Here is a 17,448-nt window from a genome sequence, read left to right on the forward strand (position 1 = left end):
CACACTTCCATGAACACCGACACCATGTAATCATTGTCAGGTAATCCTTTCAAGTTGGCGGAATGTTCCAGTTAATTGTAGGTACACAGCTGACAGATTGTTGAAGAACACAAAGGTTCCTTTCGTTTACAATGAGTGAAATGGGATCTGCTTTAAGCATTGCTCAAAAAACAGACTGCTGTCTCCAGAGAAGGGTTGCTAGGCGTCTTTTTTACAGCAACAAAACTGGATTCATCATACAGCATTGCGCTAAAGTGACCAACAAAATAGGACCCTGCAGGTAATTTTATCTTTTTTTATACCTGAAACAGTGGTATGTTATATTCTAATCCTGGTTTGATATGGCACATATTGAATTGTGTATTAAGCCCCAGAGAAGGTCACATTCAACTGTGAGATAATATTTGGAATTTGTATACGATTGTGAATCTACTACGTTTGAAAACGAGCTGTTTCTTATCAAGAAAAAAAAAACTTGGTTCACTTACCAGTACTATATCATGTACTAGAGATTACAGGTACTTACTTAAGTTATGTTATGCCTTGATTGTCTTTTGACAGCAGTATTACCAATAAATCATTTATTTTAGGCTTGCACTTTTGGTAAATTTAACCACAGCTTGATATGTGTCTGTAATGCATATACATTTGGATATGTCTTTGTCTAGACCTGACTTAACATCATGCATTTTGGTTGCTGATATCTTAATGCATTTCCACTGTGACATTTCTGTCTGAAAAACACACAGTACTTGGCAATAAAACTGTAAATTACACTGACAACAGTACTGTAGCCTCAGATACACAAAATACTCACTGAAACTTTCTATTTTATTTATTGTAGATTGTGTATAACCAGAACAAACCATTTATATCATGAACTAAATACTAAACCTTCGTGTCTGTGATTTTAATTGGTTATTGGAAGAAAAAAAATATTTTGAAGTAATCACAACATGGAAATTGCACAGGAGGTGGAACCTATTCTGAAATCACTAAGGGATCTGAAAAGGTAATGTTTCACATATATTAAAATATGTGTATGATACAATACCTGGATTTCTGTTGAATCTTTTAAATATATGAAGTTTTAAAGTTTTAAGTTTCATTTTCTCAAAACAGCATCTGTGTGTGTTACCATAATTTTGCCCGATCCCTTCATATATACGAGGATTTGGAGTAGATACAGGTGATTTAACCCTATACACACATTACTCACGCACAGCCACACTACCACATTCATTGTATCTCTAGGCATGCTCAAATGCCTGATGGAGGGCAGTACTGAACATCCCAATCTTGTACAAGGGAATCGTTTCAATCGCCTTCACCACGCGGGTGGTCTTTAATACATCTTTGACTGTCTTGGCAATTGTTTTACAATCCTTGTTATTTATAGTCTTTTAATCCCAAAATGTCATTGTCATATTTTTTTTTTCTGTAACGAGATAAACACCTGTTCATTTTACAAAGCTGGACAACAATACTCAACTCCCTATTAATTAGAGTTATTTAGTTCAGGTTATGCCTCTTCAATGGGTGCATGTTTTCGTCAGTACAAACAATGCAGCTGCTTTGTGAATTGTGCCCATGCCTCAGTAATTCTTCCTACTTGTTTTCTCAGCTATGACAATGAAGAAGCCCTTAAACTTCTTCAGCAGCTGTGTCAGCTCTATTTTAAATACAAAGCTGATCAGGATCGATGTGCGCTTGGGGAGCTTCTGGTCAAAGAAGGGGGGGCAGGTACCTGTAATAATACCCAGTGAATGTATATACTGAAGCCTACATGTACCTTTATTTTAGTTGGGGAGCCTTCATTTGTGAATAAGCTAAGCAAATGTATAGCAATATTAATTTAAATTAATACATGTGTTTGAGATATATTAATCTAAATATCATCCCACATTGACTCATTGCATGCATGTCATTGTTGTTTTTTTCAGCTACAAGTTAATTTGAAGAGCCCTAAATTAAATAGGGGTTATATACAACTGTAAGAACGCAAAGTCGACACATGTTTCGCAAATTACTTGATCAGTTATTAAATGGGCAAAAAAGTGTATTTTCAAAATCAGTTCCGTGTCAGTGACACATTACACCACTGGGCTTATGCAACCTTCTTGGGAATCTACAATGTTATGAGGTTACAGTCGTATTTGTATTTGTTCTCTTTTTCTGATTGTAGAATTGCTTGTTCAACTCTTGATTGATTTCTCCAATGCCGGCTTCTTCAGTAGCAATGCTGTTTGGTTCCCTGCTTACTACACATTTAGTGCAATATGGAACATCAGTGATGCAAGTTTAATCTTTGGTAAGTGAATGGTATTAAAAAATTTAAAAACCTGCAAATATGGGCTTCAATAATTACATTAATAAAATATGAATAGAATTAAATGTCCTTACTTTGCAGGACAAGAGCTTGGTAATTTTGGACTAATACAACATCTGGTAGCAATCCTTGATCATAAACCCTACAAGGAAAAACTGGATCAAAAGTTTGGTATAATACTGGTATTGCTCCTGTATACTCCAGAACCACACCGGACATTCACTCAACAGAACTTACAAGAACCCTTGGGAACTTTTCAATAGTATTTGAGAAATCATAGCAACAGTTCATTACAGAATGTTTTTTGTTAGTATAGCTATAAGCAAAATAGACCTCGTAGGTGACATGTTTATTTTTTAAATACAGTCATTATACGCAGTACTTTTTTAAAAAGTCATGGAAAAATTAAGGTTTGTGCATCGATCTCGCTAACAGATTTGCATTTGTGTGACAGAATGTATTTAGTAAAGGCTTCCCTCTGCATACTGCATAACGTTGCCAAGGTGCACGAGAACAGACCCCTTCTTCGTCAAGAGAACGCTGTGCAGAAAGTCTCGAGCTACACCAAAGTGGAGGATGCGCTCTTGAAGGTGGTGTCTATCATGCTGTTGGGCTACATTATCGATGAGGATGAATCTGATCTTATCATGGACGAATCAGGTACTGAATTAGGTTCTTTAAATGTGTGCCCCCTCAAGCTGACTATTATTCAATACCTGAGTTTAAACTAAACTATGATACATCTAAACCAGTAAAGCAAGTATTGATCCAGACACACTGATTGTATTTGTCTCAAACTGGTATTTTAAAGCTACTGTATAGTATTATTTCATCATTTGGTATGCTTGTTTTTGAAGGTGCCATAGAGAACATGCTTAGGCTGCTCCAGGGAGCTTTAACGGCGCCGTGGTTACAGGTCTGAAGAAATTGCTGAAGGGTTGGGTCTCATTGCAACTTGTGAGAAAAATAAAATCAAGGTATGTAAGGTAATAACTATTATTGTCAATTACATGTGAAGGGTATATATAATACATATTCAGATATACCTTCAGTTCTCAGTTCAAATCCACGCTCCGCCACTGACTTACTGTGTGTGACCCTGAACAAGTCACTTAACCTCCTTGTGCTCTGTCCTTCGGATGAGACATAAAACCGAGGTCCTATTGCAAGTGACTCTGCAGCAGCAGTTGTTGATGCATAGTTCAACCCCTAGTCTCTGTAAATCGAACACTCACATTATTGATGTTAATTTAGATGTTTCAAGCTGGAGCGATTCCGAAATTAATGCTGATGATGGAAAGCGGCAGCAGCCGGGAGAAGATATTTGCTATCAAGGTTGTTTGGCAGCTTGCCTTTCATCAAACAACACGGGAAAAGCTAAAAGAAAGTAAGGTTCATGTAAAAACAAAGAGAGCACTATACAAGACTTAAGTGGTTTTTTTCAGGCACTTGCTAAATAAGCCTGGTCTCCACCAGTACACAGTGCTCGCTTTTAAGATATGGAGAAGGCCTATGAGTTCTAGACCCTACGTCAAGAAGTCTTAAATCATAGTCTTGTCATCACAGCGAGACTTTGCCAATGCAGTTTTTAAAAGCACATAAAAGTAAGAGGCAAGAAATAAAAATAAAAAAATCAAACCTATTCATTAAACAGAAGTCCTTTTGTTGTCTTAATTATAATTATAAATCACTCAAGCTTTCGTTACGGCTTTAAAAAAAAGACTCCTCAAGGATGTCTGTAAGGAAACTAGGGAAGCATATTAGCAGTATGCTGTGCACTGAAGCCAATAGGAGAAACGAGGTGTACTGAAGCCTGTGCAGTTTGTGCTCCTTTAATATGGAAGGGACACCAAGATTGATTCTTGTAGTAGGGGCAAAATTCAAAGACAACATGAATAAGCTAATTTTAAACCTGCAACCAGAGTATATACAGTCAGTATCTATGATTACATCACAGACAGCGATCTGATGAAGCTCCTGGAAGAACTGTCCAAAGACAGCGACAGCGGCGTCTCTAACACAGCCCAGGGAGCAAGATGGGTGATAGAAAAGCAGGCTGAGGAAAAATCAAAGACAAAGAGGGAGAGCTCACAACCAGGTATATTCAAATGAAAAAGGGCTTTATGCAATGCTACTGTGGAAACAACTACATTACCTGTTTAAAGGTGGCACCCCTCAAGGTACTTTTTATGGGCAAATGATGCATATGGCAGTGCCATAGACTTTGATTTAATTCTATAATATGAAGTGCCATTACCAATTATTTATAATATTGTATGGGTTATATGACAAACAGAGACAACGGGACATGTGATGATCAGCTACCAATGGGAAAACCAGAAAGTTATGTTGGAGGTGAATAAAAGACTACAGGTTAGTGAACCATTTTACATTTGTTTTAGCTATCTGTCTACTGCATCTTGGTCAACTGTGAGAGCCCAGAGTACTAATATAGTGCACCAAAAAAATTACATTTCTCTATTTTTTTTCTTTTATGTATTTTCTCCACACTAAACAGGAATGTCTTCTTTTATACACTTTTTGTGCTCTTTTTTCGGATATGTCAAAAATGGAAGAAATCCTGATTAATGGTTTTTGTTTCTAAATAATTCTGTCTTGGCTTGCTATGTCAACACTACTTTGAATGTAAGACTTGAAGGTTTGTGTTGCAGAGTGTGGAGATCAAGGTGTGGATGGATGTGGAGCACATGGCCGGATCCACACTGCAGGCCATGGCTGAGGCAGTGGAGAAGGCCTATGTTGTTGTTATATGTATCTCTCCAAAATACAAAGAAAGTCCGAATTGCAGAACAGGTACAGTATGCTCACCCTCACCTCCATTCTGTACGGGGCCCAACCTTTCCATGGTAATGATATAGCCATAATAGATTAACCATAGATATTTATTTCAGGTTTTTGTTTTTGTCCATGTTACTGTATAAACAAGGTACAGTATATTACAATGGAAGGACCCCCATGCAAATGAGATATCTCAAGGGTAATATCCTGGTTAAATAAAAAATAATTCAATAATAAATGTTTCTAGTAGATTGAAAAGACTTCTGATGAAACCCTACCTCTCAACCCGTCTTCCTTGTAGAGGCTGAATACAGTTTCCAGTTACGAAAAGAGATGATCCCACTCATGATGCAAAGAAACTATAAGCCAGACGGGTGGCTGGGAGCTGTTTTAGGGACCAAGCTTTGGGTTGACTTCACCCAAAAAAGTATCTTTGAGGACAGCATGAACCAGCTGATAAAGCTTATTGGGGGCTATGCACCACTAAGTAATGATGCAGTTAAAGGTAAACTTTCTTTCTTTCTTTCTTTCTTTCTTTCTTTCTTTCTTTCTTTCTTGCATGTTTTTGTTAGCTATCCATTACATTACAATGCTTCTAATCATTTTCAAGACTTGTTTATAACTGTTTGACTAATTATATTGATAGTCATATAACAATATAATTATAACACACAAATGCAGAAATACATTCAAAACCTATTTCTATATGAGGAACTGATTAATGTTTCCATATTCAATTGGAATGACTAAGACTTGTAGGCTGGGTGTATTGTTTAGAAACACACATCAGGCACTGTGCCCATGTTCCCAGCTGTAATTCGTCCAACACAACAAAGATGTTTTTCTTGTCCCTGTGAATTTACAAGAACTTTAAGAGACGCGTTTGAAAGCCACAGGATATCAGAATTGTTATGAGGCCAAGAAAACCAAACTCCCTGATTTCTCTTACAACAGCCAGTTACATTACAGTCTGAAGCCACTAAGCTTTTACTACGGCTGCATTTATAAGTTTTCTTGCAGATATTACAGATGGCATTGCTAAAAGGTCAGAAAGGAGGGCAAGTACATTATTAATTTAAACACAAACAACTACCTATACACTACTGTATATAATGAGGGTCAAAATCAGTTCATATTTATATAACGACATCATTCTTCGGGGTGGATTCCTTGTTTAGCATGCTAAAGAGAACCAAGATTGTCATACCGCAAGCATACTTTCAGTGGTTAAAGAAGGAGATCACTGGTTCAAATCCCGGCTCACTCAATGACTCACTATGTCACCCTGAGCAAGTCACTTAGCCTCCTTGTGCTCCGTCTTTCGGGTGAGATGTTGTTGTAAGTGACTCTGCAGCTGATGCATAGTTCACACACCCTAGTCTCTGTAAGTTGCCTTGGATAAAGGCTTCTGCCAAATAAACACATAATAATAATCTGTTAAACTGGATAATGGTTGGTCTAACTGAATGGGGAAAAAAATGTTTTCCTTGTAAAGATGGGAAGGCAGTCATTTTGAACATAATTGCAAAACTAATTTCAAAAAAATCTAAATGACTTTTATTTATTTGTGTGAGGGAACAAATAAACAAAAACGGGCTGCAGTAAAAAAAAGTTCAAAGAGAGCTGTCTCTTGCCTTAGCTGAGGTGAAAGCTTCTTATGATATGAACCAGCTGTGGGTGCCATATAACACCCCTTACAGAAAAGATAGATTACCATTAAAATACAAGCGGACCCTCATAAGAGAACACAGCACTACCAGCAGCACACATAGATTGAGGTGGAACAAGTATTGCACAGGAATGAATTTCACATGTGTAATGTTTCAAAACAGTATGATAACACAGGTAAATATTACCACTGTGGCTCCATTCTACCAATGGCTGAAATGATTGTAGATTCCCTTGTGTTACCATATGACTGCCCCTTGGTACAGAACCATTGCATTGTCATGTAATTATAATATCACTATACTGGAGCTGCTTCTATTTTTATTTTTTTTTACAAGGTCCGATTGTACCTGCAAATGCAAACCAGCAGATGGCCAATACAGGTGTCACTGTTGTGAGCACCTGGACAAAGGAAGATGTTGCCGCGTGGTTGAAAGAAAATAAGCTGGACTTTTGTCTCACCCTGTTTGCAGCGTATGATGGGCCACTGATGCACCAGCTACAGCAATTACGCAAGGAGGTAAGAGAAACCGACCCTTAACCACCATTTCTGAAAAATAAACAAACCAAGCAGGCTCTCTGGTGCTAAACTTTCAAAGCACCCATTTTCAAAAAGATTTGCACCCGTTACATGAGAAGATAATATTATGCAAAAAAGGTCTGAGTCACCCAACATGAATAACCCAATTCTCAGTCTTCTATAAGACTGACTGTAATATAACGGTTGTGGTCTCGAGAGCCAGATAAGAAATGAGACTTCTGTGATATGCTGCTGACTGAGATGAAAAAGAATAAAAGAACCCTACATAGTTGCATTACCTGGTTTTATCCAGTAGATGTCACTACTGAACTAACTAAAGATTACCAGTAATAAACAACAGCCAATGTTCATAAAAAAGATGTGTCACTTTGACAGGCTGTTGTTGAAGGTATTAAGGATTTATGAACCTAAAGCCTAATCTGGGAGTTTGAAAACAGGTGAAATAGAACTGTCCCCTGTAAGACTTTCACTGTTGTTTCTCACAATCGTTTCTTTTTTATTCTTCTCCTATTTAGGCTCCAGATTTTTTCTTTAAGAGCCTCAGAAGGGATATAGGTTTCAGCTCACTGACTGAAATCCTACAGTTTATTGATGCCCTGGAAAAACTACATAATTAAAAGTCCCAGTCACACAATGTAACTGTGTGTATATGAATGCACATGACAACAGAATGAAAGTGGTTGAGCTAATTATTGGATGTATCCACAGTTTTACAGATCACATTTATAAGTTTACCTACTGAGACCTATTAAAACACAAAAATAATTACAAAAAATTCTATCAAATTGTTTACATTTTTTGTGCTTTGTAAGAAAAACAAAATATTTTGGTGAATATATTTTCACAGTTCAAAAGAGGAAACATTCGAGATACAAAGCAGTTTAGTACAGACTGAAAAGGCAGCCATTTGTGTACATTTTCCAAATAAATGAATACTTAAAAAATATGTTCAGCAATGCAAACACTGGAAGTAAGTCGTGTGTTATCAATTTCAGGCTGCATTGGAGGCTTACAGTAAAAAAAAAAAAAAAAGTTTATACGTTGTCTTTATTGCTTTGCTTATAATTGTGTTATTTTATTGCCACGTTTTAATTGCAAATTATATATAGAACTATATATTGTATATTACATGTATCTACCTCAGCATGAACTGTCTGTTTCTCTCACATCACACATGAGAACAAGGTTATTCTTGCAATCGAGAGTGTGCGGTATAGTGGTTATACAGTACTAACCTTTTCAAACTTTACATCAAAATAGACACAGATGTCTCTATTATAGAACTGAATATTGGATAAACTTAACTCAGTACTGCACTACCCAAAATGATTAAAAGCATTGTAATGTAATGGATAGTTAACAAAAACATGTATGTCACTTAATGGTGAGGCTGACATTTTTGTAGTCTGACCACGTATTTATGTAGTCTGTAACGTATTTATATGATACGTTTCACGTAATTACCTGTAGTTTACACGTATTTACATGATATGTTGTCAAGTAATTACGTATTAGGAATGTATCACGTAATTACACGACACAAAATAATCACCTGTTTTTCCATGTATCAGCAATACGCTTCCGTATGAGTATTTGTAGTTTTTTCTACCCAAGACATAGAGGCAAACCCTTGCGTCCTGCAGCACTATCTGCTGGTCAAACATTTTTAGTTCAGTCCTTTTTTACGACAGCGACAGGAAACAAATACGATCTGTTTTACTTCCAGTCTCGGCGACTTTAAAAAATGGCGGACATGGAGGATTTGTTTGGCAGCGATGGTGACAGCGAGAATGAACACAAAGGTAACCCTTTCTTTTTGGAAGAATAGCTATTCCATGCATAACTTCTTTGTACATTTAGTGGTTTTACTTTTGAGTTTAGTTTAATTGTATTTGCTTAATTTTGTTTAAACACATTCGCGTCGCATAAAGTGGATGTAGTGTTTAAGTAACGTGGTTATTATGTGATAGTAATCACGGTAGTTTTTCACTCAAATCACTAATCATGAGATGATAGAAAATGTATGTTAGCATATAAGTTTCTCGTATTGCATAAAATACGAATATATTACACTTTGAATTTTAGTGCAGCCCGTTGGTACAGTAGTACGTTTCCGTGTATGGAACATGTTGCTTATTTTATTTTAGCATAGAATCAGAATGCAGTACAGTAGTTTTCTCACCAACTGTATTTTAGACAATACAAAATCATTCTAAGATTTTTGTTTTGCACATTGAGCTGAATAATGTCTTATTATATTAAATTGACAATCTTTCAATAGGCTCAGTAATTTGAATATTTTGGTGTATTCAAATATACTAATGTCAGCAATACTAAAGTAACGAGTTTAAAAAGACGAAAATAAAAGCGCTTTCTCTTTAATGGTTATGATTGAGTGTTTAAAATAGCGAATCAACATTCAGGTGTTCTGTATACCTATTTTATGTAATTCATGACATGCAGAATAGATCCACAGTGACAGAACATCCCTCTCTTGTCAGATTCTGGATCGGGATCGGGGTCCGGGTCTGACTCTGACTCTGAGCAGGAACAGCCCAGGTCTGTGAGTAATGCGTCAGGGAGTGAGAGTGAAAAGGAAGGTCACCGTGATGATGATGATGATGATGATGAAGACAGAGATGCAGGGCAGCCCAGTAACAAGGAGCTGTTTGGCGATGACAGCGAAGACGAGCATGGCTCCCAACACAGTGGAAGTGACAACAGGTCAGAGAGGTCAGACAACCAGTCGGAGGCCAGTGTGCATTCTGAGCAGGAGGACAATGAGCATTCAGACGTGGAGCAGCACAGCGGCTCAGAAGGGCACCACGACGAGGAAGACGGCGGACACAGGTCTAACACGGGCAGTCCTCGTTCTGAGGCAGGCAGTCCTCGTTCTGAGGCAGGCAGTCCTCGTTCTGAGGCAGGCAGTCCTCGTTCTGAGGTACCTAGTCCCCGGTCTGAGGCACCTAGTCCCCGGTCTGAGGCAGCTAGTGCCCATTCAGAGGCAGGCAGCCCTCGATCTGAGGCAGCAAGTCCCCGTTCTGAGGCTGCAAGCCCCAGGTCTGAGGCTGCGAGCCCCATGTCCCACGCTGACAGTCCCCACTCTGAGGCTGAGGGCTCAGGAAAAGAGGCCCATTCAGAGGATGAGAAGTGGGCCAAAAGTGATGAATCAGACGATGAGGCAAAACCACAGCACTCGGATGAAGACCACAGGCGCTCCGATGATGAAGACGAAGAACAACGGGAGCACAAGTCAGGTAGGGGGCAAAAAACAAACCTGTTCTTGTCTTAATAACTTCCTGAAGCATCGTTTTCTCACACCTTCATTACGTCAACAGGAGTCGCCTGTTTGGCATTGCCTCAGTTCTACAGTAGAAGATATCTTCTTGAGAGACAGTTGACAGTTCTGTAAAACACATTAAAATTCAGTTTCAGAGTAATAGTGATACCCAAAAGCACACTTAATGTACATCATCAAAAATATTCATTTAAAGATATCTTTTTTTTTTTTTTTTTTTTTATTCAATCATCACTTAAGGTCAGAAAAAAATATTAAACCCTGTAATTAAAATAAGAAGTCCATTATACATTTTCTTATTTTTCTTACAGAATCTCCTAAAGGCAGCGACAGCGAAGATGAGTTTGTGAGACAAAAGCACAAGAAGACAGTAGCATCGGATTCTGATTCTGACAGTGATGCTGGAGGACACAAAGGTAATTTGCATCCATTTAATTGATTCATTTAAAATGAAGCTGACTCCTTGCTATATTGCTCATGTATAGGTTTGCAATTCAGAGCAAAATTCACATTGTGTGTTTGATGTTGCACATCATATCGGTAGCACAGCTAACAAGTAGTTGAATTCTATTTATCCTTGATGAATGAAAAAGTTATATGTCAGATACAAGTTTTGAGTGAGAAATACTTTAGACCTGCATCTTGTCTGAATGCATGATGTTGAGGTCATGTTACTATTTCTTATAGAAAGTAAACCTGCAGCAGATGACCTCTTTGGAGAAGCTGATGATATTTCCTCAGACAGCGATACTGAAAAGCCCACCACCCCAGGACAGCCACTTGTGAGTGCAGTGCTCTAAAATATTTCGATTTTTATCTCGGTATCTGTTCCTAGGCCGTATGTCTAGTTTTACACATCTAGTGAACAGATTATCCTTTTGGGTAACTTGGTGTGACGTTCTTCAGCACATAGTCAGGAGCTTCATATGTGGAAAAGTATTGGTGGTGACAGTGTGTTTCGTGTTACACATTAGATTTCTGGTGGTAACTTACAAATGATTGTATCACAAGCTGATGTGTCTATATATCCTACAAGTTTAAAACAAGATTAAAATGTTAAGGAGCATTTTGACTTTGGCTTCTTTGGGTCCCAGCTGATTAATTATTGTTTTGTATCCCAGGACAATGAGGATGGAATGGATGCTGATCATCCAGAGGAAGAACCTGTTCCAGAAACAAGGATAGAAGTAGAGATTCCCAAAGTCAACACTGATCTGGGAAGCGACCTCTACTTTGTCAAACTGCCTAACTTTCTCAGTGTGGAACCAAGGTAACTATTTCTTCAGTCCTATTAATAATAAAATCAAAACTGTCAAATGCTGTGATGGTGCTAGATGATTTTCTACTTCTGTTTTTCAGGCCATTTGACCCTCAGTATTATGAGGATGAGTTTGAAGATGAGGAGATGTTGGATGAAGAAGGAAGAACCAGACTTAAACTAAAGGTAAGTGAAGAAACGGCAAATAAATCCACAGGGCTATTGCATCAACAGGTACTGTAGTATCTGTATGATGAGAGATCTTGCTACTTTCCAGTAAGTAGTAAATTACTGTTTCGTCCAGGTAGAAAACACTATTCGATGGAAGACGCGGCGAGATGAGGATGGAACAGAAATCCGTGAAAGCAATGCACGGATTGTGAAGTGGTCAGATGGAAGGTATGGGGATTTATATGTATTAGGCACATATCTGAATCACAGAACCATGGCAATTTAGCGTCGCTGTGCTTCAAAATAAAATCAGTAGGGCTGTAAATACAGAATTAGGGCTCTCAGTATCATGAAAAAGGAGATCACTATGACCAAGATCCACTGCAGATGTAACAATGTGGACAAGTACATCCATTTATACACAGATTTTGATACTCGTCCATAAAACAAGCCCTGGGAACTCACAACTGTGGCTTTAGTCAAGAGGTCATGATTTTAGTATACAAGGCAAGGAATTCTGAATAGCCTCTTCATTGAATGCATAATGGTACTTTTATTTTCTTACTTCAGAGCCTTTTTTGATCCCGCACTATCTCAATAATGTTGTAAGCGAAAAGCATGTATGATAATGGGATGTATTTATTTATTTCTTGATGTCCACACTGACTGTTGTCTGCTCTTTATAGAACCAGTCAGGAAGAAAATGTTGCTAGTTTTAAAGTTGCAGCTTATTTTTGGACACGCTGACGAGGGGGAGAGATGAACACTCCTGGTACTGGTTGGGTTCACAGTGAGTGTGTGTTCTTCCGTTCCAGCATGTCCTTGCACTTGGGAAATGAAGTGTTTGATGTCTACAAAGCTCCACTGCAAGGAGATCACAACCATCTCTTCATCAGACAGGGTACCGGTCTCCAGGGACAGGCTGTGTTCAAGACCAAACTGACATTCAGGTGAGCACCCTGGCAATGTACACAAAAAGCATCTTGAATACTGAGGTGTTTAAGTGCAAGGCAAAGGTGACACTTGATAAAATGCGGCTAGGGAGTGGATTAGTAATGTTCTTATCAGCTTAGAACAGTGGGTTTGTGTTCTGCCAAGTTAATTTGGATTAAAAATGTATTAATTCCCATGATTCTGAAATTGGAATGTCCCCTTTCATTTTGTTATGCTTGTTTTTGTTGGAAAAAGTCCTAAAGAACTGAACTTGACCCTTCTCAGTCTGTTAAACGCTGAGTCCCTCTCATTGTAGTGTTTTGAAGAAGTGCTTTAGAGATTTTGTTTTTTTAAGAGACTGGAGAGTGAGAACCCTTTCTTTTTCTCGTTCTGTGCAGACCTCATTCCACAGACAGTGCCACTCACAGGAAGATGACGCTGTCCTTAGCAGATAGGTGTTCCAAGACCCAGAAGATTCGAATATTGCCAATGGCAGGCCGGGACCCGGAGTCTCAGCGCAATGAGATGATCAAGGTAAGGATGCTGTGTGTAAAGAGGTCTGGTGTGTCCCGGCTGCTTTTAATATTTATTTTTTACAGGGCTTTTCAATGTTTATTTTATTATGAGTGCTGAAACAACTACCTAATAAATCTAAAATCCTCTTTTAGAGGGCTGCATTTGTTTTGAGCTTTGCCATGATTATTAGCAACACATTTTGTAGCAGAAGATCCACGTCTGAGAATGGGGAGATAATATACAGATTAAGCAAATGGGGTCATACAAACCTTCTTGTATTGTTGTGAAGGCGTAATAGTAGAACAGTTGGATTTGGTCATTTTATTATGAGCCAGTGACCACCATGGTCCTTTCTAATGAGCCAAACCCTCAGAAGCTAAAGTTGTGATTCTGTTGAGTTCAGAAAGAGGAGGAGAGGCTGCGTGCCTCGATTCGCAGGGAGTCCCAGCAGCGCAGGATGAGGGAGAAGCAGCACCAGCGAGGACTCAGCGCTAATTACCTGGAGCCTGACCGCTACGAGGAGGAGGAAGAGGGAGAGGAATCCATCAGCCTGGCCGCCATCAAGAGCAAATATAGGGGGGGCAGCGGAATAAGAGGTACCCCTGAGATCACACATGCCTGTTTGTTCACTTTTACATAAAACTAAAAAGATTGCATCTGGTACCATAGTTCACTAAAGAAAGCTCGGATTACTTGTAGATAGTCTTGAGCTTCCTTGGTCTTTTCATCTGGGGAGTGGTACCAGATCCTCAACTGGAAAACCATATGTGATTTGAAAGTTATTCCACTTAAACTCACTATTGGGTTGCTTGCTTAAAAATTCTAATACATTTAACGCTGCTTGTTTTTTCTGTTTTTCTTACAGAGGAACGTGCCAGAATTTACTCCTCTGACAGTGATGAGGGTTCTGATGAAGATCGAGCACAGAGACTGCTGAAGGCTAAGAAACTCGACAGTGATGAGGTGTGTATGCAATGGCTCTTTATAAAACCAGTGTGTTCTTTACAAAGTGAATAGGTTCTTTAAGCCATAGCAACACCCTATCCTGATTTAAAACTGTTTTATTCTAATGTGCAATTTGCATTGTTTTGTGAATACATAATTAAACTGCCAAGATAATACAGCTTCTGCAAACCGACTAAAAAAGGCAAATTTTAGGACATATTGCATTCAGAATTTCAATTCTAATTGGACATATGCAAGAGTTTCGTGTTTCATTTTACCACAATACCTAAATTAGCTTAAGAGCACACTCTGCAAGTCACTTGTACAGCAAGGCGTTCACTTGCAGACTACATAATTCTTTGTTTAAAGCTGATTTGAATATTTCAGATTAGCCCAGGTTCAGTTGCTCCCCACTGAAGTGAAATTAGAGTTAATCACTCTGGAGAGTAATTTTAGCCACCAGCTGCACTGAAAGCAGAGAAAGCTTGCTCTTGTCCGAACTAGAGGGCTTGTAAAGCAGACCCGTCACAGCTGGTAAGATTGATGCACTACCCTTCAGGTAACACTATCTTGCTGCAAAGTTTGGCTACAAGTACAATATTTTTTGGATCAGGTCAATTTAAAATGTCAATGAGAGTTCATCATACTGTTGTCAGGTTTTACTGTGCTGGTCATATTTTTTTGTTTGGAGCGATTTATTATTATTATTGTTTTTTTAATTTGTTTTCCCCATATGACTTTTTTGTGTTGCTACTTGTGTCCTGTACTGCAGATTCAGTCCCATATCTCACCTGTAGATGGCACCTAAGGTTTATTTTTATTTTTAGATGTGTTAAACTTAGAGCTTTAAAATGTCATAATCTGGTATAAACTATACATTTTTTAAAGTTTTATTGGTTTAGTCACTGTCACTTTGAAATAATACTATATACCAACACTTCATAAAGTCTAAGCCAAGTTGGGTTAAGCACTGGAGGCAAAGTGTCTTGCAATTTGTAAGGGAATACAAATAACGTATTCATGTGTATTGACTCTGTAGTGTGAGTTTGCTGCTCTGTTTTTCAGGGTTGAAGAAATGACTTTTATGCAAATGTTTGGGTGTTAATCTACAGCAGAGTAAAGTACCGTTGGGTTTTTATTTTGTTCAACTTTTCAGGAAGGTGAAAGTTCTGGGAAGAGGAAAGCTGAGGATGACGATGATGACGACGACCATGAAAAATCCATGAAAAAACCCAAGAAGTACGTCATCAGTGACGAAGAGGATGAATAGGTTTAGAATGTGTAATTCTCTCATCGCAAATGCAGCCTCCGTTTCTGTCGTCCACGTAGATAAATGTTCTAGAATATTTTGATAATCATTGTTTAAACTTTTTTGAACCAATTGTTTGTACAGCTAGTAAATAATAAAGAACAATGTACAAAGGAAAACACCCAGCATTTTTTATTGCTTTATTTTTAGTCAGTTTATTTTTTATTTTTTTAAATCTTTGTTAATTCAAATACAGCAAAAATAGTGACAATTCTTCAAAGGCAAGTTTATGTTTATATGGTCAGGAAACTATACAGAAACCATTTCACTTTTTATGAGTAAAAGGAGACATTCTACAGATTTGTTATAAAACAAAGTATTTCTTAATTTGAAATTGGGAAGCAGACCACTTTTAAATTGGTGATTGTGTAACATGTAAAAGCAACCTGGTATTGTTGTAATATTTTACAGGATACATTATTCATTTTAAAAGCTTATTTGCTGAGCTATGTTGTGTATACTTGATGTTGCTGCGGAGTACACAGGGACACGTTATTAATACATTGTGTAACTCTTGAATGGCAGTAGTTATGAATCCACTAGTGTTTTGTAATTCAGCAAGGCATTTTAGCAAGGCAGGTTAACTTGACTGACAGAACCAGCAGCCACGTATAGGATTAAACAGATATTGGAGTGATTGAAAAACATTATCTTAACGAAATGGCTCAATGTTCATTTAAACCCTGTTGTTTTTCAATTTAAAGTACCCGGGACCCAATGCATTTGTCTACAAGCCTTTGATGGACCAACAAAAATGAGGAACGTTGCCATTGAAAGATGCTCATGAAAGTTGCATAATAACATTTAAGCTTCCACTTCAGTAACTAAGATATGCAGTCCCATGAAATAAACTGTGTAACCTGTAAGACAACCAGCAATTAACTAACATCCTTACACTTTCCCAATGAATGTCGAATACATCAGTTGGGGGCGTGATGAATTGGTAGTCTTAGCTTCATGACATCAGTGAACATTCATCTTCCATTACCTTCCTGTGGTTTTGCTTAACTTGCTGAATGCCTTTTCAAACACAATAATAAAGAACCTGGGGTATTAACTTCATTTTTAATAGAGGCTCTTGTGTGCTAGTTCCTTATTGAAGGAGCTGATGTAAGATAAACTAATCTTCACAAAGGTGATTTCTAAAATACAGTACAGTTTCTGTTTGTATTGCATTGGTGTATATATTTTGATAAAATATTTTTTAAGCTTAACAGTATAATTAATTTAAAAGTAGTTTTAAAGAATTAAACAAATTGTCTTATGCAAGCTTTGAAAATGCTGCTGTTCTTTCAATCTGGTCCACAGCCATTAGACTGCAGCTTGAGGCAGAAAATAGATATCTGTTTGAGCTCTATTGATTTTGACAAATAAAATCAAAGTGTGCAGTACACTTATGTAATGTGGTCACATTGGAAAGGATCGCTCTTCAAGATTCAGATTAGAAATTTAGAGGGATCTGAAAGATCAGCTTTCATTGCACTCTTTAAATCATTGTGTAGTTTTTTTTGTTTTCTTTAGGTGTTATTCAGGGAGCAGGTGCAGGGGCTCCTCCCTAGTTAATCAAGCCAATCTATCAATTAACCTGCCTTTTTAAGCCCTGGGTTCAAACACTCTTTGCCTGTTTTTTTTATTTTCTTTTTCCACCTTCCTCCCCTGCTTCTCCAAATGCAGCACCACT

General features: G+C 37.9%; 2 protein-coding genes across 2 annotated transcripts; both read left to right on the forward strand.

The window, feature by feature from the left end:
- The first annotated feature begins 197 nt into the window (after nucleotides 1–197).
- LOC117429739 (uncharacterized) lies at nucleotides 198–8,806 on the forward strand. Its single transcript, XM_058998711.1, has 13 exons — nucleotides 198–280; nucleotides 845–1,012; nucleotides 1,625–1,743; nucleotides 2,186–2,311; nucleotides 2,411–2,989; nucleotides 3,187–3,306; nucleotides 3,584–3,716; nucleotides 4,287–4,427; nucleotides 4,626–4,702; nucleotides 5,002–5,143; nucleotides 5,430–5,633; nucleotides 7,135–7,316; nucleotides 7,853–8,806. Exons 7-13 carry the CDS (start codon nucleotides 3,584–3,586, stop codon nucleotides 7,952–7,954), a joined length of 981 nt encoding a protein of 326 aa, XP_058854694.1. The 5' UTR covers nucleotides 198–280; nucleotides 845–1,012; nucleotides 1,625–1,743; nucleotides 2,186–2,311; nucleotides 2,411–2,989; nucleotides 3,187–3,306; the 3' UTR covers nucleotides 7,955–8,806.
- Nucleotides 8,807–8,984: 178 nt separating this feature from the next.
- On the forward strand, nucleotides 8,985–15,886 carry LOC117427816 (RNA polymerase-associated protein LEO1-like). The gene is made up of 12 exons (XM_058998710.1): nucleotides 8,985–9,139; nucleotides 9,839–10,594; nucleotides 10,947–11,051; nucleotides 11,323–11,417; nucleotides 11,757–11,905; nucleotides 11,995–12,079; nucleotides 12,198–12,292; nucleotides 12,880–13,014; nucleotides 13,396–13,531; nucleotides 13,917–14,109; nucleotides 14,379–14,476; nucleotides 15,615–15,886. The coding sequence occupies exons 1-12, from the start codon at nucleotides 9,082–9,084 to the stop codon at nucleotides 15,726–15,728; spliced, it is 2,019 nt and encodes a 672-aa protein (XP_058854693.1). The 5' UTR covers nucleotides 8,985–9,081; the 3' UTR covers nucleotides 15,729–15,886.
- The last annotated feature ends 1,562 nt before the right edge of the window (nucleotides 15,887–17,448 follow it).

This window comes from Acipenser ruthenus, chromosome 24 (genome assembly GCF_902713425.1).
Source record: "Acipenser ruthenus chromosome 24, fAciRut3.2 maternal haplotype, whole genome shotgun sequence".
Classification (NCBI taxonomy): Eukaryota; Metazoa; Chordata; class Actinopteri; order Acipenseriformes; family Acipenseridae; genus Acipenser; species Acipenser ruthenus.